The sequence below is a fragment of the Lynx canadensis genome, chromosome A2 (genome assembly GCF_007474595.2).
Source record: "Lynx canadensis isolate LIC74 chromosome A2, mLynCan4.pri.v2, whole genome shotgun sequence".
Taxonomy (NCBI): Eukaryota; Metazoa; Chordata; class Mammalia; order Carnivora; family Felidae; genus Lynx; species Lynx canadensis.
This window is the reverse complement of record NC_044304.2, coordinates 119,921,518-119,947,910: the sequence shown is the minus strand read 5'-3', so window position 1 is coordinate 119,947,910 and position 26,393 is coordinate 119,921,518. Positions and strand designations below refer to the sequence as shown.

At 42.2% G+C, this 26,393-nt stretch overlaps 1 protein-coding gene across 3 annotated transcripts in view; it reads right to left on the bottom strand.

The window, feature by feature from the left end:
• The window catches only part of CREB5 (cAMP responsive element binding protein 5), a 128,435-nt gene that overhangs the window by 89,373 nt on the left and 12,669 nt on the right, over positions 1 to 26,393 (bottom strand). For 2 of the 3 annotated variants that reach the window (XM_030308160.1, XM_030308158.1), the window contains exons 2-3: positions 9,323 to 9,449; positions 3,525 to 3,635 (exon numbers count right to left, since the gene is read on the bottom strand). In XM_030308160.1, coding sequence (XP_030164020.1) covers positions 3,525 to 3,635; positions 9,323 to 9,449 — 238 coding nt within the window. The remainder of the gene's footprint in view (positions 1 to 3,524; positions 3,636 to 9,322; positions 9,450 to 26,393) is intronic. The other variant, XM_030308159.1, reaches the window with a different exon arrangement.

The following is a 26,393-nucleotide window of genomic DNA, read 5'->3' as shown; positions in this document are numbered from 1 at the left end:
GTCACCCTTCATTTTAGTTGGTTTCAGAATGGTAATCATCTCAACATTACTGAGACACAGGACAGGCATACGGACAACTTCCCCCCACCCCTTATTTAGTTTCCAATCTCATTATTGGTGGAAAGAAAGAAAGAAAGAAAGAAAGAAAGAAAGAAAGAAAGAAAGAAAGAAAACAAACCTCTTTTAAAGCTAGATAGGATTGGTCTCATTCTCACAAATAGAAATGAACACAAATCTATGTAACTCTAAGAACACCATATTCACACCACAACAGAATCAGTCACACCCAGAAGAGTCTGGAAATGTGTCCCTGTCTGGTTTAAATGCCCCCTACCCTTTCTGTCTCCTTCTTTCTCCCCTTTTCCATTTCTATCTGCTTAACCCCCTCATTTTCTCCCTTCCCCCTATGAATGTCAAAAAAGTCCATCAGGTATCCAGTGGATTTCCTTTCTAGAAGACCCCATTTTCATGGAAGACACCCACAGATCTCAGGGATCTAAGAACCTGTTGTTTGGGTGGCTGGAAAGATGGAAAGCTCTCACAGCTTCGAGTCTGCTCTGACCCCCAAAACAAAATCCAATATGCATGTATTCACTTGTTTGTTGGCTTAATTCTTCAGCAAAAGAATCCATAAAACTCAATTATAATCTGCCAGATTATGACAAAACCATCTTGGACAGATATGACTTCAGTACACTGAAGTCCAGTGCTTGAGACCAATATACATTAAGTGAAAAGAAGGGCACTGTACTTCTTGATTTGGATGTCCCAGATTAACACACTCTACAGCTTGTTGGGGACACCTGTATTGCTCTCTTCCACAATAAAAATGGCCAGTTTACTGAGCAATCACCAGTCGGACAGCTTCCAACAAAGCTGTATCGTTAAAGCAATCCTGTCTTAATCTTTTGTCCACCTCCAGGACCTCCAAGCGTCACCAGAGATGCAGGATGATGGCTTTTGTCAGTGGCCAATAGAGAATGTGAAATAGACACTGTGACACTGCCGTCCCCTGGAGAATAGGCATGCAGTGTTGTGGTGTGGACGACAGCTCCCTCACAGCTCTCTGGTTTCTCATGTGCTCCGAGAACACAACCCGCAGAGTGCATTCATCACAATAGCCCATGTGTGACCTTTGGAAAAGTCCTTGAAAACAGTGAAACAGGAGTCTGAGTTGAAATCTGGAATCCATTCCCGTCTTACACAGGAAGAAAATTAGGCATAGAACAACAAAGCCCATAGTTCAGAGAAACCTGGGGAGGCTCTGGCTGACATTAAAATCGTGGAAGTTTTTTTTTTTTTTTTTCTCCATTACTTTGTCTTTCGTAAAAGCTTTTCATCTGAGCAGCCCAAAGCTGCTAGAAAATACTGTATGGTTAGTAGACGGCAATAACTGGCTTCTCCAGTGAATAAAGAAGGCAGAATAAGAATAGAGATGCTGAGTAATGCATTAAAAGCCAATTACTAAACACTTTTCCAGGCTACTAAGTAAATGCTATTCCCCCAAATATAAGTGGCTACCATTTCCCCCTTTGGAATAATGGATCGGTGATAATGGCGTTAGGGCTGGGAGGTTAGGACAGAGAGAAAAAAAAAACCATGCTCCCTAAGCCCTAACTCCATGATGGAATTCATTAGCCCAGACATCATGGATCTGGAAATATTCATCCACTTAGAGCATGAATCAGCAGAGTTGTGTGCTTGCTCAGTAAATTTAACTCGACAAACATTTGTGGGCTAACACTCTTTTATAGGTACAGACCAATTTCCTTTTGTCCCTGGCTGATATTATTCACAATAATTGGCCATATCATATGTTCTTATTTCATATGTATATACGATTATCAACCCGTACTCCCTCTGGAAGCATTCTCCTTCTTTGCCAGTAAGAAGAGAAGGGTAGGACATTTCTGAGTCAAGTGGTGGCATATAATCCAGTGAAAATCAATTGGCAGGGAAATTTGGTTTGGAACTGTGTGTAAGAATCCACCTAAAGTTTGTCTGGGAGGTCCCTCAAAAGGGTTACAGACCCTGAACCAAACAAGATGATTCAGAAGTAATCCAGCTAGGGGAATAGCATCGGATGCTCAGACCTAGCACACTTATTCATACATATGAATAAGTGAATTTTGTTCTTTTCTTAAGTACCGTCACAGTTCATTTTTTATTTTCCTTAAAAAAAAAAAAAAAAGTAAATGGCATTACACCGGTCTCCAAAACAGATGCCAGTTTGAACTTTACTCTGCCAGCAAGTATTTGGTTTGGCACTGCAGGGCTGGAGCTGAAAAAATATTTGCCGATTCCAAAAAGATTTAACGAGCTTTGCTGAAGATGCCGGTGCCATTTGGCATGTCACCGGGGCTGTGGCACGGCAAAGAGAACTCTCTTAACCACAGATTTTATTTGCCCAATGTAGCCAACGCTGGGGATTCAGGCGCTTCCTTGAATCAAGAAGCCGAAAGACAAATGAGTAAAATTTCCAAGAGAAAAGGGACCAAAGCAGGCATTAAAAAAAACAACAACAACAACAACAACAACAACAGAAAAAAACCTTGCTGCCATTGAAAATGAAGCCAGTAGGTTTTGATGGCTAATTTTCAGAACTGTCAATAACATCTTCATACCAGCCATCAGACACGGTCTCCAACACTATCAGTCAGGAAACCAAATAAATCTCTAACTTGTAGCAAAGCTATTCTTATCCAATATCAGACACTAAAAACTTTGCTACAGTGTATTTTGTTGCCATCTGATAGCCTCCTAATTGTGGAGTCAGAGTTTAACTACATGAAAACTGAATGACCTACTTCAAGTATCTGTACAACCAGCAAATTTACCTTATGGTGCAAAGACAGACATGCATTGCTTTTATTAATATTTAATAGAATACCATGCATAAATCTTTCCCTGTGATTGGAAAGACTGACCTTACTGCACATAAATCTCATATGTTAAAAGCCACTGGAGGTTGTCACCCGAAATCATGTATTTCAGTAAGAGGCGCAGTTACCCTGCAGGAAAACAAGGCTGTGGTCCTCTGAGTTAACGTCACATCTGACAACTATAATAAAAAATGAAAAATATTTCCGTACCAGTGTGTGCTGAAAAATCACATGTCTGTTTTCACGGATGTGGGGACAGGAAGAATGGCACTGAAACTGTGACCACCTTGAAGAAGAGAAACTCTGGATTGTTTTTGTTAATTTCACATTATGAGAAAACATACATATACTTGGGTGTATCCCACCTCAACTCCTATGGATCTCCCCAAACTTCTAAATGTCCTTTTCACTAAGGCCATGAGCCGATTCAATGCTTGTTCCATGGTCACCTGATGCCAAGCTTCAATAACAAATATCCTCAAAGAGCGAGCCAAGCTCTGTCCTGCTTTTCCACAGAAAAGACCTTTTCACCAAAAACGACGACGGAGCCATCTACCTAACTTAACTGAAATGTGGAAGTCTGAGTAGAAGTCAAAAACAAAGCCGCGAAACAACAGAAGGATGATGATAATTGTTATTTACCATTTTGGCTTCTGAATGCATTGGCTGGACTTGGGGAGAAGCACAGGGGTTGCTGAGATTTGGACCTTGCATTCCCAGGAGGTTGGAGTTCACTGACATTTGTCTCTCCATCTAAGAGAAAGGAAAGCAACAGAATCAGAGTCTGAGAAAAGCAGTCTAGGTCACAGACAAAGCTGCATTTCTCTTTCAAGTGGGTCATTTAGAAGCTCTGTGAATAACTCTGGAGAGAGACTGTGGTTTGGGGAAGGTAAGCCACGCACTTCTGAGCCTCAAACTCAAGGACATCAAAGAACTAATCCAAAGCCAGGCCTTCTATCGGAGATGCCCCATGCCAACCAGAACCATGTCGTCATGGTACGTTTACAAATAAAAGTATGGACTATTTCCACTTTTGCAAACCCTCCAACTGCCACTAGTCATGCTTCTTTTTATAACTGGGAAGAATAATGTATGCACAGAAAAGCACTGGAAAGATACCCACCACATGGTTATCTCAGGTTATCCATGGCTTCCCCCCCCCCCACCTCCTTCAGTTTTATGCAAAAACATGCATCATTTTAGCAATAAGAAAAACACTAAATTAATTTAAAAAGTAATGCTCCCAAATAAGGTGGGTCTTCCTGGCCCCGTAACTCGTAAGCACAATTAAGATGACTAACAGGTATTTGAGCTGCTGTCCGGGCACAACTCCCCTTCCCTGTAAATCTAGTCACGACCCTACATAGCAGCAGCTTCTGGCCTTACAGCAGGGCTAGGACCTGGGGTGGGTGAAGAAAGCAGCTGAGGGCACTCTACGACACGTGATTGACCCCTCCAACCTTGTCCCCCCGGCCTGCCATCGGGTCTACAATTAACGTCGTTTAAGTACCTGTATGAGTTGTGGCATTTTTGTCTCCAGGGTGTCCCTGTTAAAGAGTAAATACAACCAGATCTCTCTTTCAGTTGGGAAAGGGTGTGTCTGATTGATTTTTTTTTTCTGTGTAGTAGAAATTTAGCACTTTTCAAAGAACTCGAGTAAAGCAAGTACACTTAATACTCAAATCACGCAGAGAATAGAGTTTCCTCAAGAGGAAGAAACAAATTCTTCAATGCAAAAGTTCTTCCACTTGTCAAAGGATGGATAGAAAACAATGGTCAGAAATTTCAGGAAACCCAGGGGCCCCTGGATGGCTCAGTCAGTTGAGGGTCCAACTCTTTTTTTTTTTTTTTAACGTTTATTTATTTTTGAGTCAGAGAGAGACAGAGCATGAATGGGGGAGGGTCAGAGAGAGGGAGACACAGAATCTGAAACAGGGTCCAGGCTCTGAGCTGTCAGCACAGAGCCCGACGCGGGGCTTGAACTCACGGACCATGAGATCATGACCTGAGCCAAAGTCGGCCGCTTAACCGACTGAGCCACCCAGGCGCCCCGAGGATCCAACTCTTGATTTCAGCTCAGGTCATGATCCCAGGGTTGTGGGATGGAGCCTCACGTCAGGCTCCGTGCTGAGTGTCGGGCTTACTTAAGATCCTCTCTCTCCTGCTCCTCTCCCCTACTCTCTCTCTCTCTCTCTCTCTCTCTCTCTCTCTCTCTCTCACACACACACACACACACACACACACACACACACACACACAAAACAAATAAATAAAAAATTAAAAAAAGAATTTCAGAGAATCTGGTTTCTGCTCAAAGTCAGCTGGGGTAGTCTTGGAAAATACAGAGTTCTTTATCACTGGAACTCTTCCAAGAGTGGAGGACAGAAACCTCACAGACAAGAGTGGAGAGTCAAAGTTGAGGTAAATGCCCCCTTAGGGTCCCTAACGTCCTTGAGTTCCATCCCTTCAATCCCTGCTGGGTCTGCCCAGGCGCGGGACTGTACTTACAACATTAATGTGTGGAGTAACGGAGGTGCTCACTAAATGACATGAGTGACGGGCGGACAGTCCCTGTCCCAGCAAAGCACCATTAGCTGTACCTGAGCCTGACAGAACAGACCAGTTATCTGGCAGTGGACGGTGGTGTGAAACTGCTTCAAAAGGAGCTATCTGGTGAAGAATTTTCTATACATTCTAGAGCATGCCAGCAAAAACTTCTGAGGCCTTAGCAATTCAGTAAAATCACATGTTCACTCTCACATACGCCCTGAGTCTCCAGGTAGCCTGGGTATTTTATTTTTTTATGATTGTTTTTGTAATTCTGGTAAAATACGTGTATCATAAAATTTACCATTTTAACTATGTTTAAGCGTGCAGTTCAGTGCTATTAAGTACATCCGTGTACTCTGACCGGTAACTCATGAAGATTGCTCCACAAAACGCTTATTCCTTATAACCGCCCCTTCCAGAGGCTGGAGGATAGAAGACTTGGAAAGGCATTTGACAATTCCAGTGGGGGACCTTCACCTGGAGGGACATCAAGTCCAAATGAGCTTTTGCTTTCAGTTTCCCAGAAGGAAGGTCATGGAGAAGTACAAATGATTATCCGAAAGTTTCCAAGCTACTATCCATCAGGCACTACGAGGATGTGAGAGCAGCTTACTTGTAGCCTCGGGTTTCCCTCTTTGTGGAAAAGTTACAGTCTGTGACTATTTCTACTCCATGACTCACAAATTCAACAGCATGTTGAAAACAGGCTGATTTCTCTACCTAAAAAAAAACACAAAAACTGCATTTTTCCACCTTAGTGATTATAAGGGCTCAGCAAGAGCCTCTTCGAGACAACTATTTGGCGCTTATACTAATAAGGCTCTGCCCCACAAGTGTGCTCGGGTGAGGCGACTAGACTCAAGAAGTCAGAAGATGGGAGTGGTTTGCTGAACACTAAGCAACATTTAGCACTGCAGGTAAAACATCCAGATAAAGGTTTTTACCTTTTTTGGGGGGGGAGGGGGCAGGCTTCTCCTTTCCCCCTGAAACAAATCAGAAAACGGGAGCTCAAATGTCCACAGGTCACTGAGCTTTTGTAATGACACAGGAGGGTTCCTCTTCCCAAATTATGTCAACATTTGATGTTCAAGGTAGGAATTCACAATACAATGAAATCCTGCCTTGTTGTTCACCACATCCCCAGGATCTAGCACAGCCCTTGACCCACAGCAGGTGTCAGCAAAAGTCTGGGGAACGAGTGAATCAATCCCTGAACAGAGGCATCATTTTGCTTCTGACCAAGGACCTTGTGAGATGTGGGGTCTGGCAGTGTGCACTTCACATGAGTTCAGAATCTTAACCTTCACCGACAGACAGGCTGATCTTTTATACCAAGGGAATCGTGGTTTCCCAGGGCAGGAAGTCTAGGGGAAGACTATGCTTTCAAGTGCCAAAATCTTGGGGCGCCTGGGCAGCTCAGTCGGTTAAGCGTCTGACTTCAGCTCAGGTCATGATGTCACGGTTCGTGAGTTCAAGCCCCGTGTCGGGCTCTGTGCTGACAGCTCGGAGCCTGGAGCCTGCTTCGGATTCTGTGTCTCCCTCTCTCACTGCTCTTCCCCTGCTCATGCTCTGTCTCTCTCTCTCCTTGAAAAATAAATAAGCATTTTTTAAAAAAATGCCAAAATCTTAGGACAGGAGCAGGAGACTTGATAACAAGGAAGAGTAGGCCTAGATTTCTAGAACCAGGGACTCGTAAAGTATCTTTTCTTAGCGATTTTATGATCGTTTTTATTAGTTACATTAGTGTCACTCTAAAACCAAGGTTTCTCAGCCTCAGCGCCGTTGACCTATTGGGCCCAAATAAATAATTTTTTTGTGGGGGCTGTCCTGTGCCTGGTAGAATGTTCAACATCATCCCTGGCCTCTCCCTACAGACCCCAGTAGCACCCTTTCCCCAGTTGTGATGGAGCAGCAGGATCTCCAGACATTTCCAAATATCCCCTGCGGGAGACAACCGCCCCCAGTTGAGAATCAGTGCTCTAGACTGATACTATTGTCATGGCAGCTGTCTGCGTCAGTGACAAGGGCTTGGGAACTCGCGTGGGGATAGCATCCCTGACTTGCTGTCTACACTGGCTCTTGATCACGCACCTGATCTTTTACTTCTATTCTGAAGCACCAACAGGAGGTCACGGCGTACAACGACGTGACGTGGGGGAACCAGTGTGAGACGCCTGTTCTCTGCGCTCCCTGAGCCCGTGTCCCACCTTTGTCCCTGGAAATGGTACGGTTTACTCAAGTGGGACAAAAAGGTCACCGCAGTGGCATTTTTCTAGTTAATGGATGGAATTTATGAAAGGAAACTAACGTTGGACAAGAGAGATTTACAGTCTACACGAAGACAGCTTATGGTGGGGGTCTTGGCGCAGCTGGCTGGGTTAAATAAAACCTGGGATAATGGCCTTGGTGGCACTGTTGTCCCTCCCCTAAAGATGCTTACGGTGAGCAATGCAGGTAAAGCGTGTCAACTCATCTGTTCCTTCTGGCCCGGTTTTGCAAAGACTCTTTCTAGCCAGGACCATCCAATACTTGTCGTAGGCAGGTCCACTTCTCTGAATTTGGGCCTCCACCCTCCTGCACCACCCCCCCCCCCCGCCTCCACCTAGATAAACCAGCCAACTGCTCAACCTTCGAGAATCTGAGCTGCTCGGCGCAAGTTGCGATGGGGTTTGTCACAGCTGTGTGACATTAGGCGGCTGCCTTCAACTTCTTAGCCTTTAGCTTTTCACCTGTAGGATGAGCACGTCAATAACTACCGCGACCCCATTCCCACAGGATGGCGATGCCAGCAACGTGAAGTGACAAATGCAGACAATTTCTTAAAAATGCCCAAATGCTCTGCCAGGCATTGTTGATACTGGTGCGGAAGGGTTTTCGTTGAGTTGTCATATCACCTCTAGGGCTCTGAAAAACTCCTGTGGCCCCAGGAATAACGACACCAACCATGCTCCCCGAATTACAAAGCCAGGGAGGATGAAGAAAGACGGGGAGGGGATCCCGTGGAAGGAGAGCAAGGTTTGCTCTGGAATAGTCTGTATGTCCCTTCTCGGCGAATGCGTTGTTTTCAGAGGTGGGGGGTATAATATAATGATTAAGTGTAGACTCTAGAGTCATACCGCCTGGATTTAAATCCAGACGCTCCATCACTTACTAACTGTGACCTTCGGCCAGTGTCTCAGTTTTCTCGTCTGTAAAATGGAGGTAATAACAAGGCGTTCCTCGCGGGTTTGTTGTGACGGTGAAAGCAGAGAATGTACATATCATGCAGGAGGTGACGGGGTGGGTTTAAAACTCAGCGATGCTGCCTCTCAGCCAAGCAAGCTACCTGCCTTACTCTTCTCATTCGAACAAAGGGGAATAGAAATAGTACGTACCTGACGGGATTGTTCCATGTGTTGATGAAATGCTTACGGGGGGACTAACACATGGTAAGCACCCGATAAATGCTGTGAGCATGCTTAGTAGAACATGATGCCCAGGACTACATATTAGCAGGCATTATGTACCATCATCATTACTTTTATCATGATAATTGTTACTCTGAGTCCTGGCTAGACCACTCCCTGGTGAGTTAGAGACACTCTGTATATAGCCCACGCTATACAGACTTTGGGCGAGTCATAAAACACTGTGCCCTTGAACAAATTCCATTCCCTGGGTGTGGCAAGCTCGCTCGCCCGCAGGAAGTTGGGGCCAGGCCTCACTAGGAGAGCCCTGAAGGACAGGAAAGCCAGCAAGACACCTAGCGACAGACAACCGGGCACTCTACCCAAAGTAGCACACAGCTCAACTCTTCATCCAGAAGCAGCCACTCTCTTCCCAGCTTAGAGCTCAGCTTTTCTTTAGTGCCTTCAAAAGAGCAGGATTCGGTGGAAGCAAGAAGCACTTACTGGCATGGAGACGGCAGAAGATCCCGGCATTGTTGGGTTGGGCAGGGTCCCAGGCATGGAGGCTGGCATGGGCTGTCTCTGTCTGTTGTGGAGATGTAGCAGAGAAGATAGAGAGCCTGGGACAGGCCTGGTAACACAGACAAAAAGCAGACATTATTCCTGATGCCTTGGGGCAGGGGATTCACTGCCTGTGTCCAGAACCAGCGGGGACAACACCATTACATGAGCAACAGATCAGATCCTCTGATGGGAACCACATAATTGAGGATATTAGGGAAATAATAACAAATAAAACACAAGCCTGGCTTCCTCTGCTGCTTCCTAGTTAATACATCAAATTCCACTTCATTTCCTGACCTCTGTTATCTAACTCATGTTCAATAGTCAACAAGTCGGTAAATCTCCTACAACCCCTGCTTCTTAGGGAAGGGACTTGGGGGCGAAACCCTGTGTTTTGCTCAGAATTCTCTGCCCTTTGGGAGGATCTTAGACCCTGAGATCTGTGTGCGTTTGTTTTATCCACCCTCTCTTAAGCCTCTGCCTGGAAGCCCTCCCGGCTTTGTACGGAACATACTTGCACCGTCTGGATTTGAATAGCCAACGTTAGTCATGAACTCCCAATAGAAATCTGTTTTGACTTTTTCGTAATTCTCCAGCGTGGGTGGAAAAAACAAAAAAACAAAAAACAAAAAACAAAGCCAGGACCAAGGAACCAGAGGAACAAGACTGAGGTTCATGCCACTATAGCTGGCCTTTTTCGGGCAAGTCCCGAGCCCAGCCCCCAATTACCAATCCCTCATTTTATAATAACTGGAGGTGTTAGGCTGTTTGACAGAAACTGATTTTGGCCTGACCTGCAGAACTCGGGTAAGCATTCCTCGGGGGAGTACACAGTTTGAGCTTTTGCTTCAATTTGCCTGAGAACAAAATTTTTTCAGGAACTCAAATTGATTTAATGAGCCAGGGAATGTGTGGCTGAGGGAAAAAGGAAATTATTTGTGTTTATGAAAAATGGCAAATAAGTGACCTCCTCAGCTAAATTCTCAATCTCCTGATACTTTTGCCCCAGGGAGCTCTATAAATGTCAAACAGTTAAATTAGAGATTTAACAAATAAAACAAAACAAATAAATAAACAAACACCCCCCCTCAGGACCTCTGAGGCCCCCATGTTAAGACACCTTATCCTGAATGCCACGAAAGAAGTTCCTGCTTCCAGAATTAATGATTTTCTTAAAAAGAAAAAAAGATTCCCTCCTGCTAAGTGCTGGGTGAAGACTGCAGATGGAGGTGTTTGGTGTGGCTGGGTACCTCTCTATGCTTCAGGGGAGGACAGTCCCGTCCAGAGTACTGTGAGAAGCCTCTTTGGAGCTCATGTGCCTCACCTCCCGTGGCTGACTTAGGGCGAAGTGGGAGACTGAGACAGGGGAAACAATGCCAACATGTTCTTCTTGTGCATTGCTGTTGAAATTCCAAAGAAGATTAGGTTTTCTACTCCTTTTGCCTAATAGCTCCCTTGGGTATATAGCTAGCTATCACAGGCACATGCATCTTGGAAGGATTAGTCATAAATTAGTCAATATTTATATGTTTAAGAAGTTATATACATGAGGGGCGCCTGGGTGGCTCAGTCGGTTAGGCGTCCGACTTCAGCTCAGGTCATAATCTCATGGTTCGTGAGTTGAAGCCCTGCGTCCATCGGGCTCTGTGCTGACAGCTCAGGGCCTGGAGCCTGCTTCAGATTCTGTGTCTCCCTCTCTCTCTCTCTCTCTGCCCCTCCTCTGCTCACACTCTGTCTCTCCCAAAAGTAAACATTAAAAAAAATTACAAAAAGAAGTTACATACATGAAAATATAAAAGAATATAAAACCTTTACACAGACTCCATGTCAAGGTACACAAATGGCACCCAGCTTTATTAACGGAACATGTACATGAGTGGTTACACGGATAGGCCAATGTAAGTAGCCTGTAACAGTAAAATGAGTGTTTTCAGAAAAGCAAATGAGTATAATGGGTATTTTTTTGACATGTGCCCTGGGGATTTCTGGAGTATAGATTAACAAGAGGATTAGTAGGGTCTTTGAAGGTCCTTCACATTTCAGAGTTCTAGGAAACTGCTGACGTCCATTGCTCCAAAATTCTATAGTAGGCTGTAATTTCACTGGGTCCTAAAGCTCATCTCACTCAGAGGTGGATAGCTCGAATCACATAAGTATAAATGTGGCTCTATCAACAGGCAAGGTTTGCCTTATATTCTCCAGTCTTAATGTTTTGTTTGTGACCTTTTCTGGAAAGAAAATAGCTGTACAGTAATGGTCAGTTCCTCTAGGTGCAAAGTTAGTAATCTGAACGGCCCTGGTTTCTAATGAGAAAGACTCACTGAGAGCATCTCTACAGATAGGTAATCATCTATCCATCCATCCTCCTATAGATATCCAGGCAGACGGATAGATGTACACACATACATGTACACATACATACAGGTACATCTAAGCCTTCTACCATATGTATGTTTCCCTAGTCACCAGGAGGAATGCTTTGGGTATAGACAGGGACAAGCAAAAAGAGATAACTGAGAACATTTTATTATGCTGATATGCCATATCATCCTCAGAAAGTAAGAGCAGCATAGTATCGTCATTGACATTTTGTTTCCAGCATGGCATATTAATGATGATCTCGGTGATCAGTGTTTATTGATGAGCTATTATGAAAAAAGAAATCAATTAAACAGCGCTGATGTGAATGGAGACGCAACAGTAATTAAATTTAAAATGAGTTTTCATGTTTCACAAAACTATGGAAAACTCCCAGTTGGATACAGTAGCTGGGGAATGGTATGTTTCATTTAATCAATGTTCTTATTAGATCAGTTACTTCCACACCATGCATAGATGTACTAGATTTTTAAATAACAAGCATTCCCTCGTTAATTAAGAAAGCCTTTCAGGGTACTGAACTCCCTTGGAATTATAATAATAATTGCCTAATGGCAGCAGTCAAACCAGTTAACAATATATACTTGAAATAGAAATGGCTATTTGAGAATGCTGTATGTTTGGGCTCTGAAGAATTCTGAATTATTATTTTACACAGATTCTACAAACAATTTTCCCAACCCATGTACAAAACGGCGTCATTTTCTAGGCTTCTTGCTTGGGCTTTTAAAACTACAAACACTGAAAGAAAAAAAAAATCTATTCTACCCATCACTGGGCATACAAAGGACTAGACTGAAGTAATTATGTAGCTTGGCCCAATAAATAATCATTTGTCCAGAATATTCTGATCACTGAAGCAAGAGTGGTATCGGAATAATTACATAAATTATCTAATTCCCCTTGTGTATACAGAAATAATTACTAACACATTGCACTTGCATGAAACTTTTTATGTTGCACTTATATAGTTTCATATTTTTCAAAATATTTTCACCTTCATGCGACTTGAAACAATGCCATGTGGTAGGTAGGTCAGATTACCCCTATTTTACTCGGAGTAAGCTAAATTCAGAAACATTTAAATGTGCCCAAGGTCACAGGGGTCCTGAAAAGAAGCAGGACTTCTATTCAACTTGCAACACAGGGCTTCCCCCATCACACCTTGATGGCTCCCATAACTAAGTTATTATTGATTTTTTACACTAAAATAAATTCACGGTCTATTTCCTTTGATATTCACACTGCTCCCTGGACTTTGCAACGAAGTAGTAACATTCTGCAGTACTGCTAACACGAGAAGTCACTCATCCATGTGAAATTATGTTTTCTTCCTTTAAAAAAAAAAAAAAAAAGAAACTTCCCAAACAACACATCAGTTAGACTCTGAAAATAAGATGGCAAATCGCAGTAAAGTTGTGAAAACAAAGACCCAACAGTCTTTCTCCAGTGCGGGCTTGTTGCCATGAGCTAATAATTCCAGACTTTGAGCAAGCCGAGCCTCCTTTTTAATAACCATATGCCTCTAGGTAAAGTATTTCTACTAAAAATTATTGAGGCATGGAACAAGGTAAGATGTGTGAGCTCATGTTGGATTGTTCAATTACTAAACTGAGTCCCGTAGCATTAAGAGTTTTCCAACTTGACAGATTATTCCTCTTTATACACTTGTATAAACATACTGCTTACGGCTGAAATCTATGTAAGCTTTTCTTTCAATTAAAATGTCAAGGATGACAGACTGTGTTTTCAGTGTCCTTAACAGAATGAAAGGTACCACAGCAAGCGATTTCATGTCCTCATTTTTACCCCCAAAGGATGTTTTCCAGTCTAGGGGTGTCTGAAAAGCAAGGTCTGGGTCTCCAGCCTTTGCCCTTGGACAAGCCCAACTATCTTTAAGGAGCTAAGGGCCAGTACTTTTTGGGGGGAAGGTCTCAGGAGGGTCGCTGTAGACCGCTTTCCTTTCCCAGGTCTTCAAAAGATACGTGGCACTCCTGAGTTGTCTATGAAACTCAGGAGAGACAAATCTATCAGGTGTGTGGTCAGGCAAAGGGAAAAGCAAGCCATGAAAAAAAAAAAAAACATAAGGTTAAAGAATTGGAAGATCATATTAGCATCAAAATGAGACCACAGACATCTAAGAGAATCATGAGGAGATAATAAATAACCACTTGGAAGGACGGGCGTGTGCAGAATCAGAAGCTTCAAGGCAATGAAATGGAAAGAAGAGTGGGCAGGAAGCAAAAGATCCAGAAAGCCACTACCATTAGAGTTTTTGACTTTGGGGGAGAGTCTTTCTCCACTTCGGGGCTCTCCATTTCATCATCTATTTAATGAAGGGATCAGACTATAGGCCATCTGGAAATGGCCTGAAGCTCTAAAATTTTGATTCTAGGGACACCTGGGTGGCTCAGTTGGTTACTCATCCGACTTTGGCTGAGGTCATGATCTCACGGTGGGTGAGTTCAAGCACCGTGTCCGGCTCTCCGCTGTCAATGTGGAGCCCCCTTTGGATCCTCTGTCTCCCTCTGTCTCTCTACCCCTCCCCCACTCACTTGCACGTGCATGCTCTCTCTCTCTCTCTCTCTCTCAAAAGTTAACAAACATTTTTAAAAAATTAAAAAAAATAAAATTCAGATTCTAGATTTTGAAAATAAGATGTTCTTAATCTCTAGAGACTATATGTTTTATTATATAGTAGGTGGTCAGTGTCTGTACTAAATGGAACGGAGTCCGGATAGCACTTAGTTCCTAATGTCAAAAATACATTTGAAATATGGACAAACCACGAAAAGAATGTGTCTCTAAACAGCAAGAGAAATTGCTAAAAAGAACTGGATAAATTCCGGGGGGGGGGGGGGGGGTCCACATTTCGTCCTCATTTAAAGGTAACGTAATTTCACACACAGACTTGAGAGAGAGTATTGCCCATTATCGCTGTATTTGCTTATAAAAAGATACATGCTTTCTTTTCACCTTAAATCAAGTATTGTGGCCTATCTTGGCAAACTACTTGCTGTCTAGGATGGGGAGACTGAAAAGCTAAACAGGGTGAATACAAACTCTTAAATCTTAAGAGATGGCCGTTTGTAATGAGAAATGCTTCTTCTATCTTTCTTCTCCCAAGTGGAGTTTAAAAATTCCTATTTTTGTAAAGAAAACAAATTGCCGGAAAATCAAGTAGAATGTGAAATGGAAAGACAATACAGTTCATTTCTTCCATGAAGAATTTACATGTAATTTACATGTAATAATTACATTGGAAAATGGGAGTAAAGAGTAATGCCTCAGAAGATCGTCTGTCTAGGTTGGAATCCCAGCTCTGCCACTTACTAGCTGTGTGACCTTGGGTAAGTCGCTTGGCCTCTGTGTGCCTCAGTTTCCTCAACTATAAAATGGGAGGACAGAGATATTTACCTCATGGCATTAAATGAGTCACCACATATTAAATACAGTTGACTCTTGAACAAAACAGGCATTAGAAACCCCAACTCCTCATGTAGTCAAAACTCTACATGTGATTCCCCCCACAATTAACTACGAATAGCTTACGTGAGAACATGAACTACTAATGCTAACAGCCTTAATGATAACACGAACAATCTATTAGCACGTATTTTGTATGCTGTATGTATTATATACCATGTTCTTGCAATAAAGTAACCTAGAGAAAAAGAAAATGTTAAGAAAATCATAAGGGAGAGATATCATTTATAGCACCATACTGTATTGATGGAAAAACATCCTCATATAAGTGGACCTGCGTAGTCCAAACCCGCGTTGGTCAAGGGTCAACTGTATGTTGAAGATGCTCAGTAAAATTAGTTGTTTTGTTTTTATTCTTCCGAAACACAGACCAAACTATAGATTAATCACTGTACTCCAATAAAGGAACTGGGGCTTCAGGCTGGGATCTTAAAGTTAGCACCAATCCTTAGCTTTAATTAAAGAACCACAGCAGCCTAACAAAATGCCTCTAAAAAGGTCCCAAACTTGCTGCCTTTATAAGATATCTTTAAATATCCATCGACTCGAGATTTCCAAACCCTTCTGCGGAGGCAAATGGACTCCTCTCACCCACAGTTTTACAGAATTTCAAAATGATTCACACTATTTCTCAGAAAGGATCTTTGAAAATATTTCCTCAAAATGGAACCAAACTAGTTCCCCAGAGATCGGTTCTCAGTATCTTGTTTTTCCTGAAAACAATGACAAAAATCCAACAGAAGCAATAATTGGGAAAACAAGACAGCTATCTGGCCCATATTTTAAAAGACATCATTTTACCCATATCTTTTTTTGAATGAGCTCATGCTCCGCACCAAGTCTCACTGCCAAGCTCCTAAAGTTGGATGGCAAATACAACATTTCCCCTTTTAACAAATGAGGAATTTGAGACAAAGAAGTAGAAATATTTGGCCTGAGAAGAGGCACCAAAATATCAGCAGAATTCAATTAAAATATGTAGTTTCCATTTCAAAGCTTTCTTAGACTCAAGGAAGGACCTCTGGTAAAGGTCTGGAACCTCTCTGCAAGATTTGTACCTCTCCCCTTCTCCCCTCTCCCCTCCCCCCCACACCCCCACCCCCCCGCCCAGTGCCACCTTTCCTTTCCTTTGGTGACACAGGCATTTGGGTGTCTAGGAAGATAATTTTGCCTTTTTATCTGTATCCTAGCCACCATCTTTCCTAAAAAGCTAGCAAAACAGCCCAATGAAAAACAGCAAATTCTCCAGCTCCTTAAGAGACACCGGTACGCTTGGCTTCTTGTGACAGAACTTGATATGACTCCAAGGCCATTGCACCATGTGGCCACTCACTGCCTCCCCAGCACATGGCCCTGGGCTCCACACCAGTGACATAGTGACTTCCTTCCAGTTTCATGTAAGTGCCACCTTCCTTCCTGCCACAGCCTTGAACGTAAGTAACCTTCACCACCTTCTCTGGACATCCACAGCAGGTCAGGGCCTGTTTTTGGAGTGCCCTCACCCTGCACGTCTCCCTAGTAACATTTATCACCAATCAATGAATAAATGAATGAGTCAATCAACGAATCAATCAAAAATCAAATTAAGCATCTAATACAAAGCGGGCCCTGTCCACGCTCATTTCAGAGTGGAACACTAGCTTGGCAAGTTAGGTCATTTGCCTAACAATTCATTTACAAATTCACAATCTGTGGTCACATGTTGAAAAACAAAATAGATGCGTGTCATGGTCTCTTGGAGTTTACCACCTCAGCTCCCCAGTTATAATTCTTCAGTGATTTTGAGTGATTTTTAAAAATGCGTCTGTTCCAAACCAGACAATAAACTTCACAAGAGGTTGTGCCTGCTCTATTTTTACTAATGCAGATCCTTCAGAAACCTAAGCAAATGCATGGTACCTAGGAGGTGTTAATAAATACTTCTTGGGTTAATAAGAATACAGATATTAAGGATCTCTTCAACTAGCAATAGATGTTGCAAGCACAGGGCTCAATAAATTATCTTTGCTAGCTAACGAGAAGAACTTCATTGATTTACAAGTCATGAGTGAAACTCCAATTTACATTAACAGCCTCATGTAACCCATTTCTGTTCTTGAAAAGCATAAGTGGTTACCCCCAAGGTAATCTGTACTTTTTATCAGTGCCCCTTAGATTAAGCTCAAGCCTTCAGACGCGTTCTAGACCCATTTGTTTTTGCATCAATTAAATTCATTTCCATTTGAAATTATATTCTCGGCATTTCATAAGAAAAGGCCAAGAATAATTCAGCCACACTCATCTGTCTCCAATCTATGTAATGTTTTAAAAATTGGATGCCTGCCCTGTAATAAGGCTGCACTTTATACTGCTCAGAGCTCTGGGCTCGGAGGTACCAGTTACACCCACACCACGGTCAACTAAACATCTCGTTTCTGCTTTGCACTGACTTATCGATATTGACAAGAACACTTTTGTAATCATTATCACCAGGGGTGTCGGAAATTAAATTTACCACGCAAGATAAATTTGGGCCTCCTTTTTTATCAATTTTGTACTACTGCTGCCTTTATTTTATAGATGTAGTATCTGATATCTTGGAAATGTAACCTCTTTTTCTTTAAATAAAAGCCCGGCTGCGAGAGAGCCAATGGTAGTCATAAAATGTAATACAGCTAACAGAGCTGCACCCTACTGGAGCCTTTGCTGGGTTTTATAGCATAAATGCTGTATCTACTCAGGCAGAGGAGATGTTTACTAGTGCTTTCAAGTGTTTTAAACAGAGAGAGCAGGAATAGAAAGGGAGATGTAAATTTATGGCCATTCTGTTAAGACTATTAAATCAATCTCTTTTTTTTTTTCTTTAATGACTGATTTCTGCACCATTAATCTGAATTAGTCATGCAGTCAGCCTGATTCATTTAAGTTAACCAAAAACACGGTTGGATTGGTTTCTGATGTACTAGTGTCACCACAGGGGAAAAAAAAAAAAAACCACGTTTTCAAAATCTGATATTTTTTCCTTGTAAAGAGCTAAAGGCTCTTTTAAAAGACCCTTTACAAAAGACCCCTAAATGCCTGAACAGTCTGGCTTTCGCCATGGGTCGGGCTTAAAGACACGAAGAGATGGCTTTTCAATTAGCCAATAACTTCCCAGTTGCTTCAATTATTCATAAAGTTACACTTAGAAAAGGCAAGTAAATGCAGATCCAAAGACATGAAATAAAAGATGATTTTGAATGCAGGCTCAAATAAATGATATACATCTGGCTGCCTGGGGAAATTTTTTCTTTAGAGAGACGTATCTCTAAGTAAAATTTCTTCCTGTTTCTAAGTTGTTAATAAGCTTCCTCCTTGCTTCATAAGGACAAATAAGTAGCCCTCTGATTATGAGCCTTGTCATTTACATGTGATTGCTGCTTGCATTCATTCACCATCAATGAATTATTCATGGAGACATCCAGTGACACACTTGCCTGGATGTTCTGTAGAGGCAGAGAGCTCCCCGAGCTTACAAACGCCCCCACCCCACAACTCTTAAGTAGGCGATTCTGTTTTGGTTTCCTCTGGACTCTCAGCTTGTCAGTTATCATATTTTAATGAGTAATTTGTGGCGGACGCCACACCCTGTACAGTCGCCCCATACCTATGATCCAAATAGATAGTGTCATTTTGCAGCTAAACGACAGAAGCACCAACTGCGAAAGACTTCAGCAAAAACAGAAGAGCTCTAGGAAACATCATCTGGACAACCTTTACTCATCCTTGCACTTTGCAAGTTCTCCCCACTAGGTCGCCCCCACTAATGCCTTTAACCTAACCTCTTCCTGAATCTCAAGGCAGGTTCTCGTAGACAGTTTTCAAGTACCTCTCCTGGGAGACCAAATTTATAACACCCTCCACCCAGCCACTTGCCAGGATTATTTCAGCTCCTTAGGAGAAGGCGCTAGAGACGATTAGCTCCACAGCTATACTGGCAGGAGGGGAGATACGTCAGTGATGCAGGAGGAGGGGCTTAGGCTGGCTATGAGGACATGCATAAACGCAGGCTGCTAAAAGCCTGATTCCTCAAGTTCTGTTCTTAATGATAAAGTAACAGAAGTGCTGAGAGGGCAGCTTGTCCTCCAAGGAAGCACAGACAAAGACAGGGGCACTGCCTCGAGGCTTAGCCAACTCCTCAGTAGGTTACATCCTGACAGACAGCCGCAAAGTGTAAACAATGGCTGTAATCAAATAACCAGAAACCATAGGAGAGGGTGTGAGAGCCTAGAGAAATCCTTGTCAGACAGAGCTGAACATCATGAGGGTGGCGGGGAGGGAAGGGGGGGGGCCGGGGGGGGAACTTGGAGAAGGTTCCAAAGGCCCACAGAGAAATACTGAAAGGCCAGAAGGGAAGACCTAAATGGAAAAGTAGAAGGAACAAGACCGGGAGATGACGATAACGGCCTTCAAGTTTCCAAATTACTATATTCAGAGAATGGTGACCAGCTACTTTCAAAGCCAACCAAAGCAGAATAATAACTATAATAAAACAGCAGCACATGGGATTTACGTTAGAAGAAAGAGTATCTCCCAAGAACGAACAGTGTAAAACAATTAAATGGCTTACTGAAGTTTTGGAATTTCCTCTTATTAGGCTCTTAAAAAAGAGATTCGTCCCCGTCTGGCATGGTTTCTAGGGAGGAGGACGAGGAACTGGCAGACTTCTCAGAGTCCTAAATTAGGTCTATTATTTTCACTGATTCCAGTCAGAGTGGCTGACAGATATGATAGAGATAATGCTGGCTGCCATCATTAACCAGTAAATCGAATAAAGCGGCCTTGTGTGGCTGACAAGGCACAGGCTTTGGGCCACCCGCTGGCCCTGTCACGGCCCATGAGTGTGTGATCTGCACAAGTCATTTAACTTCTCTGTTTCCTCATCGGCAAAAGTAGGGCTATACTACCCACTTCGTAAGTATGGTGTGAGGACGCTTTGATAATCACATATGAGATGATATCTTGTATGGGTTTGTCCTTTGGAAGATGATCGATGTATATTCTATTCAACAGATGACTGATCTGGTTTAGAAAATAAAATTATTGCTAATGTCATTTTAAAATACAAAGGAAAACTATATTGTTCTAAATTTCAGGGTGAAGTGGTTTGGAAAAAAGACCCAGAAACTTCCAGCCTCTCTGAGGGATCTGACTGTACTTTTCTGTCACTATGAGACCTGGTATCTCCTGGTGTATCAGCATCTTGGGGAAACCTGCTCTGGTTTTTTCCAGGCCAGGCTGATCCCTACTCTGTGTTCGCACAGCATGTACCAGTCTCTTCACTAGACTGGAGAGAGAGTATCGCAAAGCACAAAGCTAGGGGTGCCTGGGTGGCTCACTCAGTTGAGTGTCTGACTTTGGCTCAGGTCATGGTCTCATGGTTCATGGGTTTGAGCCCCGCGTCGGGCTCTGTGCTTGACAGCTCAGAGCCTGGGCCCTGCTTCAGATTCTGTGTCTCCCTCTCTCTCTGCCCCTCCTCTACTCACACTCTGTCTCTCTCTGTCGCTTGACAAAAAAAAAGCACAAATCTTGGCACACAGTAGGAGCCTTGTAGAGGTTTGATGAACGACTTAATGATGTTACCTCACTGTACATGGTCTTTCATTTCCTGGCAGCAGTACCTCCATGACACATCCATGACAGTCTTCTTATTAAGGGTCACGATAACTTGACACATTATCATGAAAGAACAGTCAGCTTATCATTGACTTGAACCAGGGGTTTGGGGGAGGGGCAGAGTTTCTAAGAAACTGGTATCCTCCTTAAGCAACCATTCCTGAGCTACATTTCAAGTTCTCCCACTTTGCAGGAGCACTTATCATGAGCTAAATTGATATTAATCTCAAACACTTAATAAAATAACAGCAATAGAGTTCATAATAATGACACTTGGCACTTTGCATCTAAGGATCTCAAAGGATCTAGTCATGGGCTGGACACACAAGCAAAGAAGCCATTGTGCATAGCTTCCCTGTGGACACAGTTGATCCTATCATTAGGTTCTGAGATGGAGACTGTGGCCATACTATGTGCATAAACACACCCACTGCCCACAAACACCCCCAGACATCTACATGCTAAGAGGCAAAAGTGATAAAAAGACGTCTGGCCCCAAATGCACTCTTATCTGTATTAGCTGGGTCAAACCTCGAAACGCAGATTTGCATTTTGATACACTTGTTTTATTAGGATACTTCTTCCAACCTCGTTCTTGCTGTATTTGTAGATATAAACTGGAAATTCCATGTCTGTTCTTTAAAGGCATGAAGTGTTAAAGGGCTTATTTTTCCTTTAAGTTCATTCTGAAGGAAATTTTGTTTAGGCTTAAACATACAGGAGTTTGTATATAAGGCGTCACTTCTAAGGCACTTTTCCCTTCCTTGGCGGCCTTGCATTTGCCAACGACAGTGACTTGCTCAGTTTCCCATATTATTCCCCAGACAGCCCTATTCCTACTTCCAAACAAATGTGGTATTTGGGGTTTCAAGTTTAGAATGTAATTTGGTATCATTTCAGATGTCTTCCTACAGCTTAATAAACATCTTCCCCAGAGGGACTTGGGGTCTGATTTTAATTTGTGGTAGGGTTATGGTCACAGTAAATGTCAATTTTAGCTATCGACAATAAGCCCTACTAGAAAGAGAAATTGTAAGTGAATGACAGTACATTTACAGGACGTGTGCCACATTATGCTTGCTCATAGGAGTTGACTATTCCCTAAGAAATCCCTTCACTGATCTGTAATGAAAGTCTGGTTTCTCCTCAGGGCTCTGACTGTCAGTCACTCATCGGAAGAGAATGTGCCAATCTGTAGACCAGAAAAAGGTACAGTGAAGTAACCAAGCCCTCCATGATATAGCTCTGAATCCGAATACCCCAGCGACACGTCACTGTGTCAGCCGGGTGATCCTGGGCTGTGTCCTCAAGATCTCCTCAGAGTTTCTATTTCTTCATGTATACAATAAGGTGGCTGAACCAATAATCTTCAAGGACCTTTTCAACTCGAAAGTTATGTAATCGGGTATGATCAAGGGTGGGTAACCTGCCTCGTGGAGAAGCTCAAAACTATTTATTTTGGAGAAGCAGCACGTCAGTAGGGGATGGGCTTTCCTCAAAGGTGGGACAAATGAGTAACTTGTCACTGGCCTCTCTTGGACATTCCCTACCCTTCAACAAAAGGCAGGTTCCAAAGATCACTGAGTACAGGTCATATTTAGCAAAGTAAGGCAGGAACCAGGGGTGATGAAGGGCAGGAGAGGAGGGAGGTTTCTTCTCACATGTGAACAAGGATCCTTTTAATTAGCATGTGAAATAAAGGTTTCACTCTTTTGTGCATCAGAGTTAGTCACATATTATTAAGCAGAATACCATTCTTTAGGAGAGGTAGGACAGGCCCTTAAATAAGCGATTCTGTCTGTTCAATGTGGTGCCATCAGGCCCCATTGGGATTGGGGAAAAAATGGGCATTCTGAGAATGACAAAAGTCTTCCAAGTCTGACAGTTGTCGGGAAAACTGAGTAGTAAACGCTAGCTTGACCTACCTACTAAAGAGCTAAGATAGCATTCCCTAAGTGCCTATGTTGAGCCCTACGGATGATCTTGTCCATGGTGCCTGGGATGGTTAATTTTGTGGGTCTACTTGACTGGGCCATGGGCTACACAGATGGCTGGTTACACATTATTTCTGGGTGTGTCTGTGAAGGTGTTTCTAGAAGCGATTAGCATCTGAAGGGGTGAACTGAATAAACCAGATTCTCCCTCCAAGGGGTGAGTGGGCATCATCCAAACTACTGAGGTTCTAAATGGAATTTTACTAAAGGAGAAAAGTTGAATTATCTCTCTGTCTCTCTCTGTCTCTCTCTCTCTCCCTCCTTCCCTCCCACCCTCTCTCCTTCTGCCTGATTGATTGAGCTATGACATCAGCCTTCTCCTGCCCTGGAACAGAGACTTACACATCAGTTCTCTTGGTTCTCAGGCTTTTGGACTTGGACTGGAATTTGTACCACTGGCTTTCCTAGGACTCCAGCTAGCAGAGAGCAGATAGTAGGACTTCCAAGTTTCCAGAATTGGCATAAGCCAATTCCTTACAATAAATCATATATAATATGATTGTATAATAAATTATATATAAGTGATTATGTAGCAAATTTTATTATATATGTATTCCATATCCTATTGGTTATTTTTTCTCTGAAGAACCCTGAGTAATACAGTGCTCATCTTTAGGCTCTTTTCTCTAGGAAGTGTCCCATATTTCTTTAAATATATTGGATGCAATGAATTAGTGGAATCTAGGCATTAACTCTGACATCCCTCATCCTCTACTTCCAATCATTCACTATGTTTTATCTACTCTACCCCCCAGATAGACCTGGAATCCATCCACTTGGCTCTATGTCCATTACCAAGATCCTCGTCCTCTGCACTACAGCCAGAATGATCTCCATGAACCAATGATCTAATCATGACTTTTCCAATTCAACGTTTTTCCATGGCTTCCCTCAGCATTTGGGATTTAATAAAATCATCCTTTACATGGTGTACCTCTTGATGTCTATAGTACTACTTTCCAACCTGACTTGATGTGTTTTACCCATCCTGGCTTTCATTCAATCCCTAGGGTGTGCCAAGCTCTTTCCTACCCCAGGGCCTTAATACATCCTATTGCCTTTGCCTAGAAAGGCTAGCCATTTGCTCTTCTGTTGACCAGTTCTTATTCGTCCTTTAGGTCTCAGTTGAAATATCACTTTCTTAAACTTTTCTCTGACCCCCAAACTAAAGGTGCCTCTTATTTAGAGCGTCTCATAGCTCTGTATGTTTTTCCTTCATGCAATGTCTAATAATATGTTTATAGGTATGATTATTTATTTAGTGTCATACTTTACCATTACATTTCTACCTCCCTGATGGCAGGGCTGTATATCTTTTGACTGCCAGAGGTAAAATCATTCTGATTTCCTTTAACCACTGGGAAAATCTGTGCTTACTTGCTGGAATATTCTACCCCATTTGGATACAGGAGAAAAAATACCATAATATAGCTAGAAAGAATTCTAGAAGTTAAGAGGATTGATCTAACATAAGTGTATACCACAGTATTTGCCTACATGCTATTAGTAATTGATCTTTCCACCTTTCTGAAGCTGGGGGCTATTTCTTTTGAGAAACACAAAAGCAAAAATGCCAAATGGAAATGTCCATTCCAGGGCTTATAATTCTTGCTTTAGGTCAATGTTGACGCACTCAACTGTTCTTATGACAGTTAAGTGTTTTCCATTTTTGCCAATGGTTTCAATTGTTGAGGCTCTCCAGATGGGTCAAAACCCATAACTTTTATGTAAGGTTCCCAAGCGTTTAATATATATGCCAAGAAAACCTCTTCAGTTAAAATAGGGCATGAAGAACTATAGTTACATGTGCCTTGGACTGCTTTCCTTATAAGGTAGAACACTGAAAAAAGATCTTCTGGGTTTTTTACTCAAAAACAAAGTAAACAAAATCAGTGATGTCAAAGTCCAGTGTGGCTGAGAAAATTCATTTCCTTAATATGGTGTGGGCTCAGGAGTGATGGGGAGAGAGCGGACATCCAGGAATGATGGTCTGCTGCAGGCTTCTGGCAAACTTTTTGGCCTATTGGTTCACAGCCAGTGTTTTTCTTCATAAATGAATTCCACATCTTTATTAAGTTAAGTATTTCTTTTTTTATTATTATTTGAAACATACTTTAAATATTTTGTTTTATGACGTCCTGGAAATTGATACAATTCCTTCCAGATCAAGGAAGATGGAAAAATCAATTACTTTTTTTTTTTTTACACTGAGAGTGATTATACAAAAATTATGCCCCAATTTATCCATTACTATGAATATCATTTGACGTCATGTGTGAACAACACAAGACAGCCAGAATTAAAGGCGTCTTTCCGATTAGATGAATCAGTTACTTTCACAGAAAAGCCCTAATGGTTATTAAATAGAAATACACCCCTAGTGTGAGTTGATTTGTAGAAAACTATGTCGTAAGAATTACAGATTTTTAAATTGCAATTAACCTTTTATAAGACAAATCCCCGTAAGAACAAATCAGAAGACATCAAAAGCCTGACCTGAGTGTCTGATGTCAGATCCTTTACAAGTTATGGTTTGCAATCCAGAAACTGAATCTTATTAAAATGAATTTTATCTGGCATAGATGGAATTTCAATGTTGGCCTATTTACAGATGAGTTAATGGGGTTTATCCAAAAATGGAGGAATTTTTAGGGTCCTTTCATTCATGAGAACCATGGTTCAAAACGCAGAGGAGGACTGAGGGGAAAACATGAAGCCCAGCCCTCAGCAGAAACTAGAGTTGCCTTCTTCACACTCTTCAAAACCCAGTTCTCAAAACCTCCTAATGGGTTTCACTGTTTTCTTTCCCGTGCTTATCATAATCAGGGAACCACACATTTGCATCTCTAATGGACCCTTTTCAAAAGTGTGTTGACATTTCAGTAGGTTTTGAATAGCTCTTAATGCTTCTCTCAATTTGGTCAGATGCCCACAGATCTCCTTATATGGATGGGTCTCAACATATAGACTGTCTGCTTTACTCATGGATTGTTGTGTGTGTGTTTTTTTTTAATCCCTGGGAACCTATCTTAATTATACTCTTAAAAAAGTGAAAACTCAGAAGTCAGATGACTCAGAAAATGAGTATTTAGCTGGATATCCACACGCAGGGACAGCATCTTAACTACCCCTGTGAACTCAGACACAAGTCAAAAGCATCATCCCTTGTGTGGTAAATTCACTTTTTGGAGCTGCTATTTTTGTCAAAAGGAAATAGATATAAATAAGACCATCAAGATAAACATAGGTTAGGGGAGAAATCAGGCAGGGAGCTCATCATCTGAGCAAAAACTACACCACATTTTTTTTACTCCTTGCATTTTCTACAAGAACTGAGGACCCAGAGGGCTTGCAAAGGAGCAATTTCAGTCCCACCTACTTTCTGTGGCTTCAATAAAAAATGCGATCCAACAGAAACACAACTAAAATTATTTTTTTAAGTTTGCTTTTTTAACTCAGTTCCTGCTATGTTTCAGGAACGGGGGCTGGGAGTGAATAAAAGATAATCCTGGCCCTTA